Source organism: Girardinichthys multiradiatus, chromosome 9 (genome assembly GCF_021462225.1).
Source record: "Girardinichthys multiradiatus isolate DD_20200921_A chromosome 9, DD_fGirMul_XY1, whole genome shotgun sequence".
NCBI classification, from domain to species: domain Eukaryota; kingdom Metazoa; phylum Chordata; class Actinopteri; order Cyprinodontiformes; family Goodeidae; genus Girardinichthys; species Girardinichthys multiradiatus.
In genome coordinates this window covers 36,701,792-36,719,632 of record NC_061802.1, presented here as the reverse complement: position 1 = coordinate 36,719,632, position 17,841 = coordinate 36,701,792, and the positions used below count along the sequence as shown (strand labels likewise).

At 40.9% G+C, this 17,841-nt stretch overlaps 1 protein-coding gene across 1 annotated transcript; it reads right to left on the bottom strand.

Annotated features, from left to right (window-relative positions):
* Positions 1-6,426: 6,426 nt before the first annotated feature.
* Positions 6,427-17,122, bottom strand: LOC124873513 (histamine H3 receptor). Its single transcript, XM_047374211.1, has 3 exons — positions 16,435-17,122; positions 15,860-16,026; positions 6,427-10,504 (listed from the first exon to the last, which is right to left on the bottom strand). The coding sequence occupies exons 1-3, from the start codon at positions 16,670-16,672 to the stop codon at positions 9,644-9,646; spliced, it is 1,266 nt and encodes a 421-aa protein (XP_047230167.1). The 5' UTR covers positions 16,673-17,122; the 3' UTR covers positions 6,427-9,643.
* Between the last annotated feature and the right edge of the window lie 719 nt (positions 17,123-17,841).

Below are 17,841 nucleotides of genomic sequence, written 5' to 3'. Positions count from 1 at the left end.
CTTTTGATAGTTAGGATTAATTGGAATGTATGTACCCAACATGAAATCTGTATGATTCGATTGAACTGACTTTGTAAAGTGCCTTAAGACGACATGTGTTGAGACTTTCTGGCCAGGATTCATGTTTCAGGAGGTGCTTCCAAAAAGAGGGGCAGTTGAAGATAAGAGCTCTTGACTGAGGCTTAGTTAAGTGCTGGAGAGCAGGCAAGCAGGTGATGGCGAGAGACGCTGGAGCTGCAGTGGCCGACTGGAGAGAATTGGCCAGGAGAGCTGTTGCTGAAGAGGTCCAGGTTTGTTGTGGGAACCAGTCAGAGCTTTTAACTTGAAAGGCGCAGAAGACACAGGACATGAACTCAGGACAAGGTAAGCAGATAAACAGAAGAACTCCTCCATAGAGGACAAAATATTCAAAAGGTTTGACAAAGAGATACTCGGCCTTGACTGTACCAAGAACAATTTGCATCAAGCCAAATCTGGTTGTCCAACAGCTCTTTAAATCCCCAGCAGCCAAATAGGAGATAGCCAGCAGCTTTGCAACAGGCAGCTACACCCACCAGCAGAGATCATCTGTTCAGGAGGGATCTCACACAAAATCACACTCACACATCAGGATCATGATGCAAAAAGTTATTCTGTTCGTTACCAAAAGTATGCTAGCAAAATGTAGTGGATAGTTCTTGACTCCTCCCATGCAAACATTTAAACCATGTTAAAACATAAAACCTAATATTGAAAAATCTTAACATTCAGATAAATCCAAATATCATATATTTATCCATAATGGCTAGTCTGGTGGGTTGTTCATTGTCATGTTCAGCTGGTAAGGTTAGTGGTTTTGTTGTGCAATAATGTCCTGTCTCATTTCAGACAACTTCACTTTCTGAGTTTCCTACCTGTAATCAGATGCAGTCACATCCATGTTATCCATCTGTGTCTCATTCTCTTCCTTTGTTTGTCATTTTATTCCTCATCCTATGCACCTTCCTCTTGCCAGTATTTTTTCTGTTGTGTTAAGTGTTACAGCCTTAATTCTAGTCCTACCTTCCAGTGCTTTTGACCCAGTATTTAGTTTTTGGACCTGCCTCTGCTTTAGATACCTCTGTTTGAATTGGATTTTTGTGTGCCAACCTTGGACTGTATTAATAGACTGCTGATTTGAGATAGAGTATTTTTAGGTAGTCCAAGCATGCAGAAGCTGGATGTCCTACTGGCTATTAACATAATATTTAGTACATCTCCCTTTTGCAGTATAAACAGCTATGACTTGTCAAGGTATGAACAGAAAAAACAGGGGGTGTCCGGTAGTGTCTGGCAACACAAGATAAACATAATATCCGTTGGCCTCTGTGAGTTATAGGTCTGTTGTTTTTGGGGAATTGCGCCTCCGTCACACAGATGCCAGCTGATTCCATCAAGACTGTATCTGTGGAGCATAGGGGCCGGATGTTCTTTCAGCCACTTCTCACCAATTTATGTGATTTTCGCTGCTGGGTGGTGTGAGCTGCCACTAGCACATCGCCACGTGGGGACTTGGTTGATCTACAAATACTTTTAGGAAATAAGTGTGAAAGCAAAATCCAAGCCTGCATCTTGGCAATGACATGGAAAGCATTGTGCTGTATCAAGATCACCAGCATTATGTCAGTGGTCATTATGCTATGGCTGTTTGGTGTATGTGACAGATATGGATCTGTGTGTCTGCCATATGTGGGTAGAGGCTTGTTCTTAAAGGATGTCAAAGGAACAAAAATAGGAAAAAAGAATGAGAAAATAAACTAGACTTAATGTTGCTTAACTTTAGCATTCATTTTAAATATCACACAATTGTTTTGACAGAAATGAGGACCGTATCTAACTGGAATACTTTTAATTTGTTTAGTTTCTCTATAAATTGCTATGAAAATAGTTTACTTGTGAACTTGAGTAACATAAATAAAGTTGTTGGGACCCACAGCCATGAGTTACAACAGGAAATGTGGTATGGACTTTTCTGGAACTTTCAAAATAAATGTATCTACTTCTGGCATAACTTAGGAATTGGGGGTAACAGCGAACATCCCATGATGCCACTGTCCACATAAAACCCTTACTTCCCCCACAAGTCTTTCTCTGTCATCCGGACTCTGCGTGAGGCTGGCCGGTGAGATAGCGCGCTGTCTCTTTGCTGACAAAAAGACATAAACTCTCCAAACTGGATCCAAGGGTGTCATAAGGTCACGTGATCATATGCACTAAGTTAAGTACGAGTGAATCACTGTTAGTGTACCCGGTGATTTCATTCATAAAGAGGGGAAATTAAGGTATAAGCGTTGATTTACTTTGTCTCTGAGGCCCACAGAAGCAAACTGTCTCAGAGAATTTTCTGCAGAGACGCAGTCTCTACAAGCCGAGTCTGAAAGGACGACAACAGGAGCCGCATCACCGTGGTTACAGAAATGTGCAGTTGGTTGGCGGACACAACGAGCCGTCTTTCATCCACAGCTACGGAGGTTAGCTGACTGTGGATGTTTCTTCAAACTTTGTCGTCGCCTGGACAACTCCTCAACACGTTCATACAAGGTTTGGTGTTTGGGCAGAGTAATAGAGAAAGATTTAGGTTGAAATGACCTAAACGTTTTTCATTTTATGAAGTTTGGTTTTGTTTGTGTGAAACTCAGCTATCTTGGTGCTAGCAGAATATCTGCAGCACACGTGTTCAGTTTTGTGTTCTTTGTTTGTGTGTTTTTAAAGTTAAGACACACTTTATTAAAGGGTGATTTTAAACACAGAAGATCGGCCATAACGCGCCATCCACGCTTCTGCATTTTAACCCTTTTATTAACGGTAATTTTAAAGGTGTGTGTTTGATTCTGGTGCTAAGCTATCAGCTTCCTTTGTTAGCTTTCACTGCTAACAAGCTAAGAACACGTGCTTGCCTGCTAGGGAACATTTAACAGAAAGGTTGTTAGTTTTCAAGCTAGTAAATAATAGTCCCTAAACATCATTTTACTAAATCTGATAACTAAGTAAACACCATTAAACCCCATTTCTCCAGAAAGATTTGGCTCTTTTCCAAAAATACTTCCTTAAATATTTTACCATTCCCTTAATAATATTTCTTTAAATATTATTTTAATAAATAAAGGCAGATAATTAGACACCGTTGAGAATTAGTCCAGAAGTTTGGTTTTATTCAGCAGATCATTATTTAAAACATTATTTTATTAAAATAATATTTTATCTGATCTTGCATTGTGAGTGGTTGTCTAAGTTGGTTCCAAGACTAACTTAACTTCATTTCCAGATTCTTCAAGATAATCCTTGGTTCTCAAACATAAATATTTCATGGTAATGTTGCATTACTCTTTTTGGTCATGGTTTTCAATCATCTTTAATCAACTTGTTTATATTGTACATAGCCCATTAGTCTTCATTATTCTTTAATTCTGCTTGGTAGTTTAGTTGGATTGTTTTAGCATAGTAAAGACTTCGTTGATTGAAATATGTTTAACTTTGAGTTGACTTATTTTTGTTATTAAATTCTTGTATTTTAAGAAATTGTGTGAATTCATTCCATGTTTGTGCAGAGTTTTGCTGTTCAATAATATCAGAACGTGGCTCACACCTTTCTATTTTGTCCTAATACCATCGCCTTGTATTCACAAGACAACCATTAAGAGACCGAAATATTATTTGATAAAATATTAAAATTAATATTTAATAATATTCTCAGATTCATAATCACAACAAAGCAAATTGTAAATGAAGCTACTGCTCTGCAGATCCAGTGTATCATGAATAAACATAATCATGGAAAATATTGCTTCAGATCTTAGTTGTAAACTGTCTTTTTTAACATTTTTACTTGACTGAGTTGTTATAAATATGAAGAATTTACCCCCATCGTTGCATGTTGCTGTATTCGTAATTAAAATCCAGAGTAGAGAAGGGCATTCAATCAGCAGGCTGGGCAGATGCTAATAAGTCCCAAATAAAATTTATCTCAAATATTTTAGTGGCGTGTAAAATGTGATGCTAGCCAGGTTTTCTATGATGCTCGGCATATACAGGGTCAGAATTTTCCATACATTCTTCATGGAAATGAATGTTTCACATTAATTTTGCATTTTCATCCTTTGTTTTCCAGAATGAAATTATTATTCACTAAATGACTTCAATGATTTTTAAAAAGAGGAATAGAGGTGATACATGAAAGAAATTTTATTCCTGATGAGACATACAGGGGTTGGACAATGAAACTGAAACACCTGGTTTTAGACCACAATAATTTATTAGTATGGTGTAGGGCCTCCTTTTGCAGCCAATACAGCATCAATTCGTCTTGGGAATGACATATACAAGTCCTGCACAGTGGTCAGAGGGATTTTAAGCCATTCTTCTTGCAGGATAGTGGCCAGGTCACTACGTGATTCTGGTGGAGGAAAACGTTTCCTGACTCGCTCCTCCAAAACACTCCAAAGTGGTTCAATAATATTTAGATCTGGTGACTGTGCAGGCCATGGGAGATGTTCAACTTCACTTTCATGTTCATCAAACCAATCTTTCACCAGTCTTGCTGTGTATTGGTGCATTGTCATCGTGATACACGGCACCGCCTTCAGGATACAATGTTTGAACCATTGGATGCACATGGTCCTCAAGAATGGTTCGGTAGTCCTTGGCAGTGACGCGCCCATCTAGCACAAGTATTGGGCCAAGGGAATGCCATGATATGGCAGCCCAAACCATCACTGATCCACCCCCATGTTTCACTCTGGGCATGCAACAGTCTGGGTGGTACGCTTCTTTGGGGCTTCTCCACACCGTAATTCTCCCGGATGTGGGGAAAACAGTAAAGGTGGACTCATCAGAGAACAATACATGTTTCACATTGTCCACAGCCCAAGATTTGCGCTCCTTGCACCATTGAAACCGACGTTTGGCATTGGCATGAGTGACCAAAGGTTTGGCTATAGCAGCCCGGCCGTGTATATTGACCCTGTGGAGCTCCCGACGGACAGTTCTGGTGGAAACAGGAGAGTTGAGGTGCACATTTAATTCTGCCATGATTTGGGCAGCCGTGGTTTTATGTTTTTTGGATATAATCCGGGTTAGCACCCGAACATCCCTTTCAGACAGCTTCCTCTTGCGTCCACAGTTAATCCTGTTGGATGTGGTTCGTCCTTCTTGGTGGTATGCTGACATTACCCTGGATACCGTGGCTCTTGATACATCACAAAGACTTGCTGTCTTGGTCACAGATGTGCCAGCAAGACGTGCACCAACAATTTGCCCTCTTTTGAACTCTGGTATGTCACCCATAATGTTGTGTGCATTTCAATATTTTGAGCAAAACTGTGCTCTTACCCTGCTAATTGAACCTTCACACTCTGCTCTTACTGGTGCAATGTGCAATCAATGAAGTCTGGCTACCAGGCTGGTCCAATTTAGCCATGAAACCTCCCACACTAAAATGACAGGTGTTTCAGTTTCATTGTCCAACCCCTGTATATCATAATGAATATAAAAGGAGAAGAAAATATTCATACAGGTTTAACTATTTAACTTTAGCTTTGAAGGTGAGGGAATTTCTGTTTGGTCGATCATTTCTTTAATGTAACAATCCTTTTTGGGAATAAATCTTATACTGTTGGAAAGCCTAATTATATCCAATTAAATTGTGTCATATTTATAAGGAAATGAATTTGTATGGTGAGCAGCAGAGTTGATTATGGGACATTTGCCAATAAAAACTGTCCAAATCCTCCCCACCAACACCGAACAGCTTTTGGTGGCAGTATCATGGTGTGGGGCGGCATCTCCCTCACTAGAAAAACAAAGCTTGTTATTATTTGAGGAAATCTTATTGTAGAGCAATATTGTCCCATATCTTCATTCTAAAGGAGCAAACTCTGTGGTCCAAACTAGAGTCAAGAGCTGAATAAGCTGTTGGCAGTGTTGGCATTGGCAGACACTCTTCTCCTCAGCCTATAAATGCATTTTCCTTAAAACAAAATTTGCCCAGTTTAAGTGAAATAAATACATTTTCAATGGTATAAGAATTATTCCCAAGAGGAACTGTTACAGCAAAGAAATATTCAATGAAACATATTTGCTTAAGGTTCTAGTGAAATTCAAGATGAAACTTGTCAGAATTTGTACAGTAATTTGAAATAGTTGGTTTTCTGGAACAAAGCCAGCTGTTGGGCCAAATCCACACGTTTATAATATGTTTGATGTCTGGACACTGAAAAGGCCATCCAAGGAAGGGATGAATGTTTGCCGAAATGTGAGGCTTTTAAACTTAAGAACATTGTACTAACTGTCATGCACAATGCTGGCAGCATCATGCTGTGGGACTGTTTTGCTGACAGTGGTACTGGTACACTGCAGAAAGTGGCTTGACTAAGGAAAAAAAGCCCCATTAGAAATCAAATCACTCCAACCTGAAAAATAGAATGGTTTTAATGAATCACTAAACACGAAATTAAGATATTTACACCCATGATGATTGTCTGTTAAAGGTTAAAATGACATGTATTATACAAATGATTAAACAAACAATTGGATCAGAACCTGAGTGTGGGAGAATTACTTAAGTAAAATAAATGTTAGTAGCTGAACCTTTACACAGATTACAAACGATTCCTTATTATTCATCGAAACAGACCAAACCTCAAGTCATAGTCTATTAGGTACAGAGACTAACATGCGTGAATGCACGTTCTATCAGTGTAAAACATCCCGCACTCCCCAGAGACGAGTCACCAAGCTGCATTTGACATTTAGGTCTCTCTATTTGTGGTATGAAGAGGCAAAGTCTTGTCTCGAACAGATCTGAGTGAACCAGGGTTTTAATCTTGTTTTGCATTTCATGACATTATCAACATCAACAACAGCATCATTTAAATATAAACTCTGTAAAGGCAACAGAAGGGGAGTGATAAAAAGACAGCCAGTAGTCAGTTCTTCTTGTGCTTTGATGTTTAAGGACCTATCATTAATAATTCTATTGCTACATGATGAAAAGCTTGAATTGGCTTTTTGAAGGCATATGCAAGGGGTTTTCTTCTCAGATTAAGAGCTATGGATTTGAAAAGGTAAAGCAAAAGAACTTCATGTGCAGAAAGAGCTTGAAATCATTAAAGAAACATTAAATCCTTATTTCTTATTAGCTTGATGTAAATGTAATTTAAGAGGTTTTCCCTCTTAACGACCAAACCTGAATGTTGTGCGAAGGCGTCATCTAGGTCTTTCTTTGTGCTTGTCATCAGACAGACACTAATTTATCATTTTTATGTGCTGTACAGGAGGCCTAATACAATAACCTGGACAGAATTATGGTAATCACTGAATGTCTACATAAATTATCACCTCACACCTTTAGCACATTAAGACCTCAAAGCCTAAACCACAGTAATCCATCTTGATCTAGTTACAGTGAAGGTTTACATACATTTTGAAACCATCGCTTACATCTTTTAAAAGAAAAATCCGAGGGCACTTTCATCAAGAGAAATTATACCTACTGATACAGATTCAGTGGGAATCCACTCCACTACTCTGTAATTATGAACAAACATGACTATTTTGCATTGTTGTATTGCTGTCAAATATATCCTGACAATTCTCACATAAAGAGATAGCTTGGGTGTCTTGAAGTTAAGTTATTACCAGCAACAGTTTATTTCCTTATTGAACAAAAATGTATTGCAGTGAGTTTATAGAAAAGTTAAGAAATCCTCAGATTGGTGAAAGGCTAAATGATAGACAGGCCAGATACAGACACAAGCTGTGCTGTGTTACCAACCAGTTCTGAAGGAAAGTCAAAAATTAAACCCATACAAAACAGATCAAAATCACAATAAAGCAGCCATGTGAATATGTCAGGAGAGGCCCCCTGTCTTTTATTTAGGTTCTGACTCTTAAATTGAGCTGCATGGCAGGACAGTTGTTACTTTGCAGCAAGAAGGCCCTAGGTTCAAATCCTTGGGGTCTGCATGGAGTTCGCATGTTCTCCCTTTCCATGGTTTCTTTCTGGGTACTCCAGCTTCTTCTCACAGTCTAAAAGCATGACTGTTAGGTTAATTGGTCTCTCTAAAATTGCCCTTAGGTTTGGTGGATACAGCTTATAGGTAGTGTGTGTGTGGATGACTGTGTGTCTCTGTGTTGCTCTCTGATAGACCGTCGATCTGTTCAGGGTGTACCCGGCCTCTCGCCCGATGACCACTAGACATAGGGACCATGTACCTGCTACCTTTCATGTATAAGTGGCTTTAGACAATGGGTGGGTGACCTCCTGCAATTTTACAAAAAGGCATTGCTATATTTGTCACTGCTTTCTTAGCTTATTCGCCAAGAGCACTACACTCACTATACTCTTGGCAACCCAGATTGACTCTTGGAGTTCCTCCCAACATTACTATAGTGCAGTAGCATACAAGCTGTGAAAACAGCAATCAGTGATCTCATACGAAAGAAGTATATTATCTATAATATAACATTACATCCCATGGATAAAAACTATTGATTTTGAGTTGTTTCACATGAGCTAGAATCGGGGGTCTTTCCTGGCAAACTGATAATCTTCTATCGCTCTGAACAGTCTTGTAGTTTTCAACAAAGTTGCTACGATACATTTCTACTATAGGAAAGGAAACAGTTGGAGATAATAACTCAGACCCCTTGGTTTTGGATGATTTTAGCCATGATTTTAAAAGAACCCAAACTAAAACTAGTTCTATCCGTGGGATACAACACTATATTAGCTAATATTAAACTAACCGTAAATTTGAGGCGGTTTCCTATCCAGGCAACGTCGTTGTTACTCTGCAAACCTACTTTAGGTTGAGGCTGTATAAATTCAACATATCAATCCACCAGATGTGCTGCGATATTTTCCATACAAAAGTGAGATACTGCAAATCCCAGGAATGTGCTAACTTTAACAAAGTCAGATAATCCAAACAAAGCATTACTCCACCCTTAGCAGACATAAAAGCAAACAGACAGGACGTGGCAATGGCACAGGGGAAAAGCGCATGACCCATGTACGGAGGCTCCAGTCCTGGACACAGCCGTCGTGGGTTCCAAACCCGGCTGCATGTCGTCTTCTCCTCTCTCTTTCCACCCCATTTCCTGTCGAACAACTTACAAAATAAAGGCCACTAGTGCCACAAAGATAAAAGCAAACAGATAATACACAGTTGATGAGGTGGATTGATACAGCCATCAATTTTTGCCTGTTTTTTTAGCTTAGTAACACTGATGTTCAGCTAACTAATCAGCACCCATTAGCGTCTTGTGAAAATACACATATAATATCCGCTATTCTAGTGCTGTATCCTAGGGATGTAACATTTTTGGTTTGAGTTGTTTTAAAATGGTAGCAACAGCTTAAATGGGAAATCAGTCAGACTTCCTGTTAGCCTCCCATCACTCTTAGCATTTCTTCAGTTTTCTACAAACTCACTGCTATATGACATCTGTCTACTCCATGATAATGACTTCACAGAGCCTCCTTTTTAAATATCCAAACTATCCCTTCATATACAAACATTTCTTTAAGGTTTGACACCTTTTTTAAATGGAAGAACATTGTATGGATTTTTACAGCGTATGACCATCAATTCTTACTGCATTCATAAAATATGGCTGAGCTCATCTAGCAGGACTGCACCTCAATTTGAGGCTGCACTGACTGTCTCTTAGGACACAGTATCTTTGAAAAAGCTCTTCGGAAGCTGCTGTGGCACAAAGGATACAGGAACGGGTTGATGGCCGAGTTCAGCCACAGAAGCCAGAATGTGATCTCGTACCAGTAGTTTGCCACACATTCGCCGCCACAGGCAGCGCGGATAATCATAAGCAGAGTGTACGGAGCCCAGCATATCCCAAAAATACAGACAATAATAGCCAACGATTTGGCAATCTTTTTATCTCGGGAAAGGCGCGATCCGGGAGTTCTCCGGCCGGGAACCATGCAGGAAGCTGTGTGCTGAAACAGCCTGGAGTTTCTTCTCTGCGGAGAGAACTTCTCCCTCTGGACAAAAATCTGACTGGTGTCAGGGCACCCGCTACAGGAGGGGGACAGAATGTCGTCGTCCTCTATGACCGGCGGGATAGCAGCTGGCTCGCTGGAAGTCACCTTCCGAGTCTTCACGAAAAACACAGACCAGCCGCCTGCGCTGTCTCTGAGCTTCTTAGGTTTCCTCTGTGGCTTGCCCTCAACCTCTGCACCAATGTTTCCTCTCTTGTTTCTCTGATGGATGTTAAGGTAGATGCTGAGGTTGAAAAAGGCCACTGACACAAACGGGGTGAAGAACTCAAAGGTCGAAGCGCTGAGCAGGAAATACCAGGTGAAATAAAACTCTGCATAGCACTCGTGGTCCGGGACTATGCTCTGGCCCACAATTGCCTCCCAGAAGATGATCGCAGGGCCGTAAAGGAGGAAAGCCAGCACCCAGACCGCCACCATCTTCAGCACCGCCTGGCGGGTGATATTCCTCTGAGCTCTGTATTTAACCTGCAAGTAAAGGAGAGGCACGAGTGTGACTTAAGGTGATGCTCTCTTAACATAAACTGCCCCATAATACATCTGTTTGTGACAAACAAACAGGCACAGCTGCCTTAGCACAAACAGCCTGAAAACCCCACTGGTTTCTTCTCCAGATGAAGCCCTTATTGTGTTCTGTCAGAGCAGCAGAGAGATGCTGTAAATAAAACCCACTCATGACGCACTCACTCCACAGTGTGTCACTGAAACCAAAGACAGCATGGGAATGTTGGGCTGCGAGCCACATTCACTTCTGCAAAATGGCTGTGAAAGAGACATCTGGTTTCCCCACGTTCATTCTCTCTGCACTCGATGCATTTAACTTCACCTCCTCCCAGTCTACACTATCATTTGGAAGGGTTCCTTTATTCACTATTCTTTGTGCCTTTTTGTTCTCCTGTTCTTTATTTTTTTTAATAAAACTGCCTCTGCACATTGCAACAGCTGGGTATATTGCTGCTGCTGCTGCTGATGTGGCTAAAGACTAAGTTGAGAAAAAGAAAAATGTGATAATGACATGACGCCTCTTTGTGATTGCCCCCCAATTAGAGCTGGCCTCAATCTTGGGTCTAAAAGCAAAGACACTTCTGCATATTAATTGAAAGAGGTAATGCTCCCCGCAGATTTATTAGCATGAAAGAAATATGATTTTATCCCCGGCTATTGAGAACTGTCAGTCAACTAAAGATCAAAATAGCTAAAGCAAGATGCTTTGCAGCTAAATTTAATTTTTACTCTGCATGCACAGCAGGGAATAGTTTACTTAAACTGAAAAAAACAGATTATAAGAGAGTAAAAATCTACATATTATAGTAGCCCAGATTTTAAAAATACCAAAAAGATTTCTTCACTCTAACCACACATTTAACAGGCGCATTGATAGCAATGTATTATTCTGCGGCAATTAACCTTACAAGAGGCAAGTTTTTAAAAGAAACAGTCAAGGATAATGAGCAAGGAAACAAGCCAACATGGACTTTAATTTGTCTTTGTTCCAAATAAAACCTTGTTTCACCTTCCCTGAAACTGACTTCCACAAGCCCTCCCTGCTTCCTCTCCTACCAAATCTCATCTCGGTACCTAATGGCAGTCAGGCTACCTCTGGTGAGCACATGGAGGGCCTTGTGGCCCTCCAAAGAAATGCCACCCCACACCATTACTGACCCACTGCCAAACCGGTTATGCTGAAGGATGTTGCAGGCAGCAGATCGCTCTCCACGGTGTCTCCAGACTCTGTCACGTCTGTCACATGTGCTCAGTGTGAACCTGCTTTAATCTGTGAAGAGCACAGGGTGCCAGTGGCGAATTTGCCAATCTTGTTGTTCTCTGGAAAATGTCAAGCGTCCTGCACGGTGTTGGGCTGTGAGCACAACCCCCATTTGTGGACGTCGGGGCCTCATACCATCCTCATGGAGTCAGTTTCTAACCGTTAGTGCAGACACATGCACATTTGTGGCCTGCTGGAGGTCATTGTGCAGTGCTCCTCCTGTTCCTCCTTGCACAAAGGCAGAGGTAGCGGTCCTGCTGCTGGGTTGTTGCCCTCCTACGGCCTCCTCCACGTCTCCTGGTGTACTGGCCTGTCTCCTGGTAGCGCCTCCAGGCTCTGGACACTATGCTGACAGACACAGCAAACCTTCTTGCCACAGCTCACATTGATGTGCCATCCTGGATGAGCTGCACTACCTGAGCCACTTGTGTGGGTTGTAGAGTCCGTCTCATGCTGCCACGAGTGTGAAAGCACCACCAACATTCAAAAGTGACCAAAACATCAGCCAGAAAGCATAGGTACTGAGAAGTGGTCTGTGGTCCCCACCTGCAGAACCACTCCTTTATTGAGTGTGTCTTGCTAATCACCAAAGATTTCCCCCTGTTGTCTTTTCCATTTGAACAACATCATGTGAAACTGATTGTCAATCAGTGTTGCTTCCTAAGTGGACAGTTTGATTTCACAGAAGTTTGATTTACTTGGAGTTATATTGTGTTGTTTAAGTGTTCCCTTTATTTTTTTTGAGCAGTGTATTCATTTGTTTTTGAAAATGTAGGTTCAAAAATAGTTTTTCCAATTTACCATGAAAATAAAGAAAACCTGTGATTTAGATGGAGTAAAATGCAACAAATTGTTTGCATGGCATGTAGAAACACCTGATGTGCACCGTCAATAATCTTCCTGTGTGAATCACATACTGAGAATGGAAAACGTATTTATGGTCTCAATAAAAAGTACAACAGGGTAAGATTCTATACAGATTTGCTCATTAAAACGGCTATAATATTTTTATATATATAGCTTTTGACTCTGCTTTACTTTTCTATTAGACAGGACCAGAAATGCTTTACCTTCCGTTCTCAGTAAGAGCTTTAAACAGGAAGATTAATAGTGGCACATCGCCTCCCACCCCCATTTCAACTGTAAACTATCATCAACCTCTCTATAAATATTTGGCCACATCAAAGATGACAAGGGCTTAAATGTTATTTTAAATAATGTTCATATAAACCACTATGATGGTTTTGATATTGGAGTTGTTTGAAGATGGTCCACATTAGTCTTTGGACCAACTAAACTAGATTTACAATGAATGAAGCCACCAAGAGTTACCTACTATAGGATCAACTGGACATAGCTGTGGGCATGGGCTGGTATAAATGTATTCTGCTATGATAAGTTTAAGCAAAAAAACATGATTTCTGTATTCACACAACATTTAAAAAAAGATGATGTGCAACCTGATCAAATTGCTTTAAAAAAACCGAAAACAACTATTATTTATATGAGGGCAGTTTCTATAAAATGACTGTTTTCCACAACTAGAAATATTTTCAGTCAATCTTGTTGACTCTTGTAACTGTAGGAAAATGTAGAAGCCTTGTCAAGCTGATCGTCAATGCGCAGCAATAGATGGTAGGAGGGGCCAAACAGAGCTATTTAATGTTCCAAATTTATTATTATTTTTTTTTTCTTGTGAACATGGGAAAAGTGCAGCAGCCTACGTTAAACCATCTGACCAGCAGTCCACAGCAACAGCTGGGGTAAATGCACCACTACCTAATGCTCATATCAGCCAAAGAAAATATCATGTATTTTAATGAAAAAGACTTTAAATCTAGAAACCAGTATGACAGAAACGTTAAGTGGTTTAAAAACCATAACTTCTTCAAACATTGGTTCACATTTGCCCCTTTTCCACCGGCTCAATTTGGCCCTACTCGACTCTACTCCTCTTTCTGTTTTTTTCTGTACCGGTACCTACTTTTTTGGTCCCTGCTCCTGAGCAGGTACGACCAGGGCTGAGTAGGGAGTACATGTAACGTGAACAGACTAATGTTCCCTGAATGGCCAGGAGAGGAGGAGAAATTAGAAGGTTTTCGTTGAGACAGGGCAGGGAAAAGTTAACAAAGCTCAAGAGCAACTACAATAATATTAAGGACCACAGTGGCCGGAGTGGGTCATACATGTAATTTTACCATTAACAGGTCATAAACTATACCTGAAGGCTGACAGAAAAGAAAAAGGACACATCAGCTTTCTGAATAACACATAAAATCAGCTCTTCAGAGGCACAAACATTTCCCCCAATACCACCATGAAACAATGTGTTTGGTTCGGACATTTATTGACGGTCCTTAAGCGAACCAGCGTCTGCAGGAGGGAGCAGATAGAGAGCAGCTGCCCCGTAATCAGACTGCCTGCATCGGACTAAACCAGAGGACAAGCCTGCTGAATTTGCGGAGCACGAATATGCAATATCCAACCTAAAAATAAGTTCAATGGTCAAAAGTCCAGTTTTTCGCTTTTAAGTCCTTGTCCTTGTTATTGCCATGGATAAGACAAAAACTTCCTCATGAAGCCCAAAATTGTAACTTCTTCAGGCAAACTTTGGAGCTTCACCATCCAGACACCATCTCCTCTCTGCTTCTCCTGCCACAACCCCTGGCATCAGAACCCCTGAGCCTTAGTGTGTATTCACACCAGGAAAGTCCTTCGGTCCGCTTGTTTGGTCTGGACCAAAAGCGGACTTTATTTTTTTCATTTGGTGCGGTTTGTTTTCACATTGTACTTTTTGCAAGTGAACTATTACTTGTAAACAAAGCCACGCGGGTGACGATCATTCTTCCCATTGGACAGAAATGACGGGGGCGGGACAGAGCACAGACCCAGAAATTTAGGAAAACATCTGTAGACGTGCTACGTGCAGCGCCTCTGTTCTGCATAATTGTGCCCTTATTACAGCTGCAAAATTATTGTGAGGGTGAAGAGCAGCACAGATTTTGAGACGTTGCATTTATAATGTTGGAACCCCGTCGGAGAATGCCTGCTGAACACCGACGTTCTCTACATGCCTTGTCCCACAACAAGCCAGTATCGTTGCCAAGCTACACACAGCTTTTTATGTCCGAAGAGACGTACGCTTTTTGTAGTTGGTTCGGATCGGGGCCGGTTTGTATTTAGACCATAAGCGAACTGCACCAGAGTCCGTTTGGAAGCGGACCAAGACCACCTCAAAAAGTGGGTCTCGGTCCGGTTGTTTGGTCCGGACCAGGGTTCGCTTGAGTGTATTCACACCTGCGCAAAAGGTCCAGACCAAGGGGGGAAACGAACCCTGGTCCGTTTAAAGCGGACCAAAAGTGGCAAGTGTGAATACACCCTAACTTTATAAGTTCTGGCTGGGCTGTGGTCCAGATAATTATCCCAGTGGATCATTTTAAACTTAACAAATATAAATAAGACATTCTTGCATATACATTAATACAAAAGTTATTATATTTAGTTTATTTATGTTTTTGTTTTCTATTTACTTTCTATCATTTCAGGCAGATTACTTTAATGTGACAAAGTAACACCGTAACCAATGGCAGCACAGCTGATGGCTGGAGGCGGGGCTTCAGCCTTCAGCAGGTCAGTGGAAACACAACAGTTACCGTACGTAGTAGAGCGAAACAGGCTAAAACAAGCCAGTGGAAAAGGGGCATTTGATACCTGCAACCAGCCCATTCCTACATGTCTGTCTTCACTATAGGCGTCTACAATAATTTTTCTGTTGTTAAAACTCCACTAATATTAGCTGATTGATGACAAATGGTTTCCTTGATTGAATATTGATCTGATTAATACGATTATTACAGAGCTATGTACCCTGATATCCAGACATTCAAAGAAATAACTCATAGGATATAATAAAAACCTTGAGAGACACTGTGGAAGTCAGTGATATATCCTTGTACCAAAATCTGTCTTGGGGTGTGACATCTTTGAACTGACTGAGCTCCTATGTGACTCTCATGTGTGTATGTGTGGTAATGAGCATCTTCACAGGTTGTACTTACTGCCCTAGTGACTGACAGGAAGCGATCATAACTAATGAGGACAATGTTGAAAACAGAGGCAGAGCATAGCAGGTAGTCCATGACCAGCCAGACCTTGCAGAGCCCCTTCCCCAGCATCCATCTCCCGGTCAGGTTGTAAGGGATGTACACTGGGATGCAGAAGGCACCTGGAACACACACAAAGATATACTGCGTGATGATTCAACACCTCCAAATCACTAACATTCACACCTCTCCACAGTCTGGATGCCAGCCCTTTAACAAGTAAACGCAATTACAAAATCATTATGATGGCTCATAAAGAGAAGAAACTGTTTTTTTCATTAGATTTGTTTTAATTAACCTCAGTTAAAGTAGAGACATATAGAAAGGGCGTGTGTGCTCAGCTACTATAATAAAGAAATGTTATAATTAGGCTCTTAATAATGCAGAGGAATAATGATAAAGAACATATTTAGATGGGAAAACTCCACAATACAGCTGCTTATATGATAGAATTTTAAACTAAACAAAATTTTAAATTAAACAAGTAACACATTAGAAATAAAGATACGCTTCTGAGAGCACCAACTCACCCACGAGAAAATCGGAGATGGCGAGGTTCAGAAAGAAGTAGTTGCTCTGATTCCTAAGGGTTTTATCCACGATGAAAGCCATGATGACCAGTGCGTTCCCAGCCACCACCACAATCACCAGAGCCACCATAAGCGCCGATAAAATGACCACCAGGTAACCCGGGAGCACGGTCCCAGCCTCGGACACCGCAGGTGTCAGGTTGGCGCTGGAGTTGGACTCCAGGATGTGCGCGCCCATGGTTAAAGCAGAGCCACTACCATTGTAGGCTTAATGTTTGACGGGGCGCACCGAGGCGCAGCAAAGGTCGGGCAGCGCGTCCGAGAGTTCCGCTCCACTTTAATGTGGAGCTGACTGGAGACCAGTGGATGGATGGATACCCCAAAAGTCCCATTTTCCCCCTCAGTGAAAACTCTCCTTTTCTATAAGTTTTTCTTTTCTCTTTTTCAATTAAAATCTATTTTTAAAGACCGTAGATCCATTGGGTGTTCTCTCCCTTCTTGATTTTCAGTTATCAACGGGGAGTGCTGCTGGATGTGCGGGTACCACGGGGCGCACCGCTGATTTTGTCACCAGTGTCAGTCCTTTCATCAAGGAGGAACTAGCATCCGCTCATATTGTCTAAATAAAGCTCCCACTGCACTAATAGCGTTAAACAGAGGCCGAAAAGACCAAATTAATGTGGAAAGTCACCGCAAGCCTTTCTATTTCTATAGCACAGGAACATTTGCTTTTAAAAAGATCGAGATAGTTTCATTTGGATAGAAGCGGTGTTAAGAATTTTGCGCTTTTATTTTGAAGACACGTCAATGTCCGGTTTCTGTCTCCTTATTTAATGTCACCCACCTCAAGTAACCTGGTTAAAAAATACTTGTTTCTTCGGGTTTCTTAGAAGCGCCAAAATTGCCACCAATCCCTCAATATAATAAAAAACATTAAACACACATTTATATCCAACAATGTATATACAATTAGCAATTCATAAATAAATACATAAACGGAACTATAATTATAATAATATTTCCATAATTTATATACACCTACAGTAGAGACCAAATGTTTGGACTCACCTTCTCATTCAAAGAGTTTTCTTTATTTTCATGACTATGAATATTGTAGCTTCACACTGAAGGCATCAAAACTATGAATTAACACATGTGGAATTATATACTGAACAAAAAGGTGTGAAACAACTGAAAATATGTCTTATATTCTAGGTTCTTCAAAGTAGCCAACTTTTGCTTTGATTACTGCTCTGCACACTCTTGGTATTCTGTTGATGAGCTTCAAGAGGTCGTCACCTGAAATGGTTTTCACTTCACAGGTGGACCCTGTCAGGTTTAATAAATGGGATTTAAAGCCTTATAAATGGGGTTGGGACCATCAGTTGTGTTGTGCAGGAGGTGGGT

Coding starts and splice junctions, on each gene's coding strand:
- LOC124873513 (XM_047374211.1), bottom strand. CDS start 16,672: ATGGGCGCGCACATCCTGGAGTCCAACTCCAGCGCCAACCTGACACCT. Junction 16,027..16,434: donor CATCTCCGATTTTCTCGTGG/GTGAGTTGGTGC, acceptor TGTGTGTTCCAG/GTGCCTTCTGCATCCCAGTG. Junction 10,505..15,859: donor TCCTGTCAGTCACTAGGGCA/GTAAGTACAACC, acceptor CTTTACTTGCAG/GTTAAATACAGAGCTCAGAG.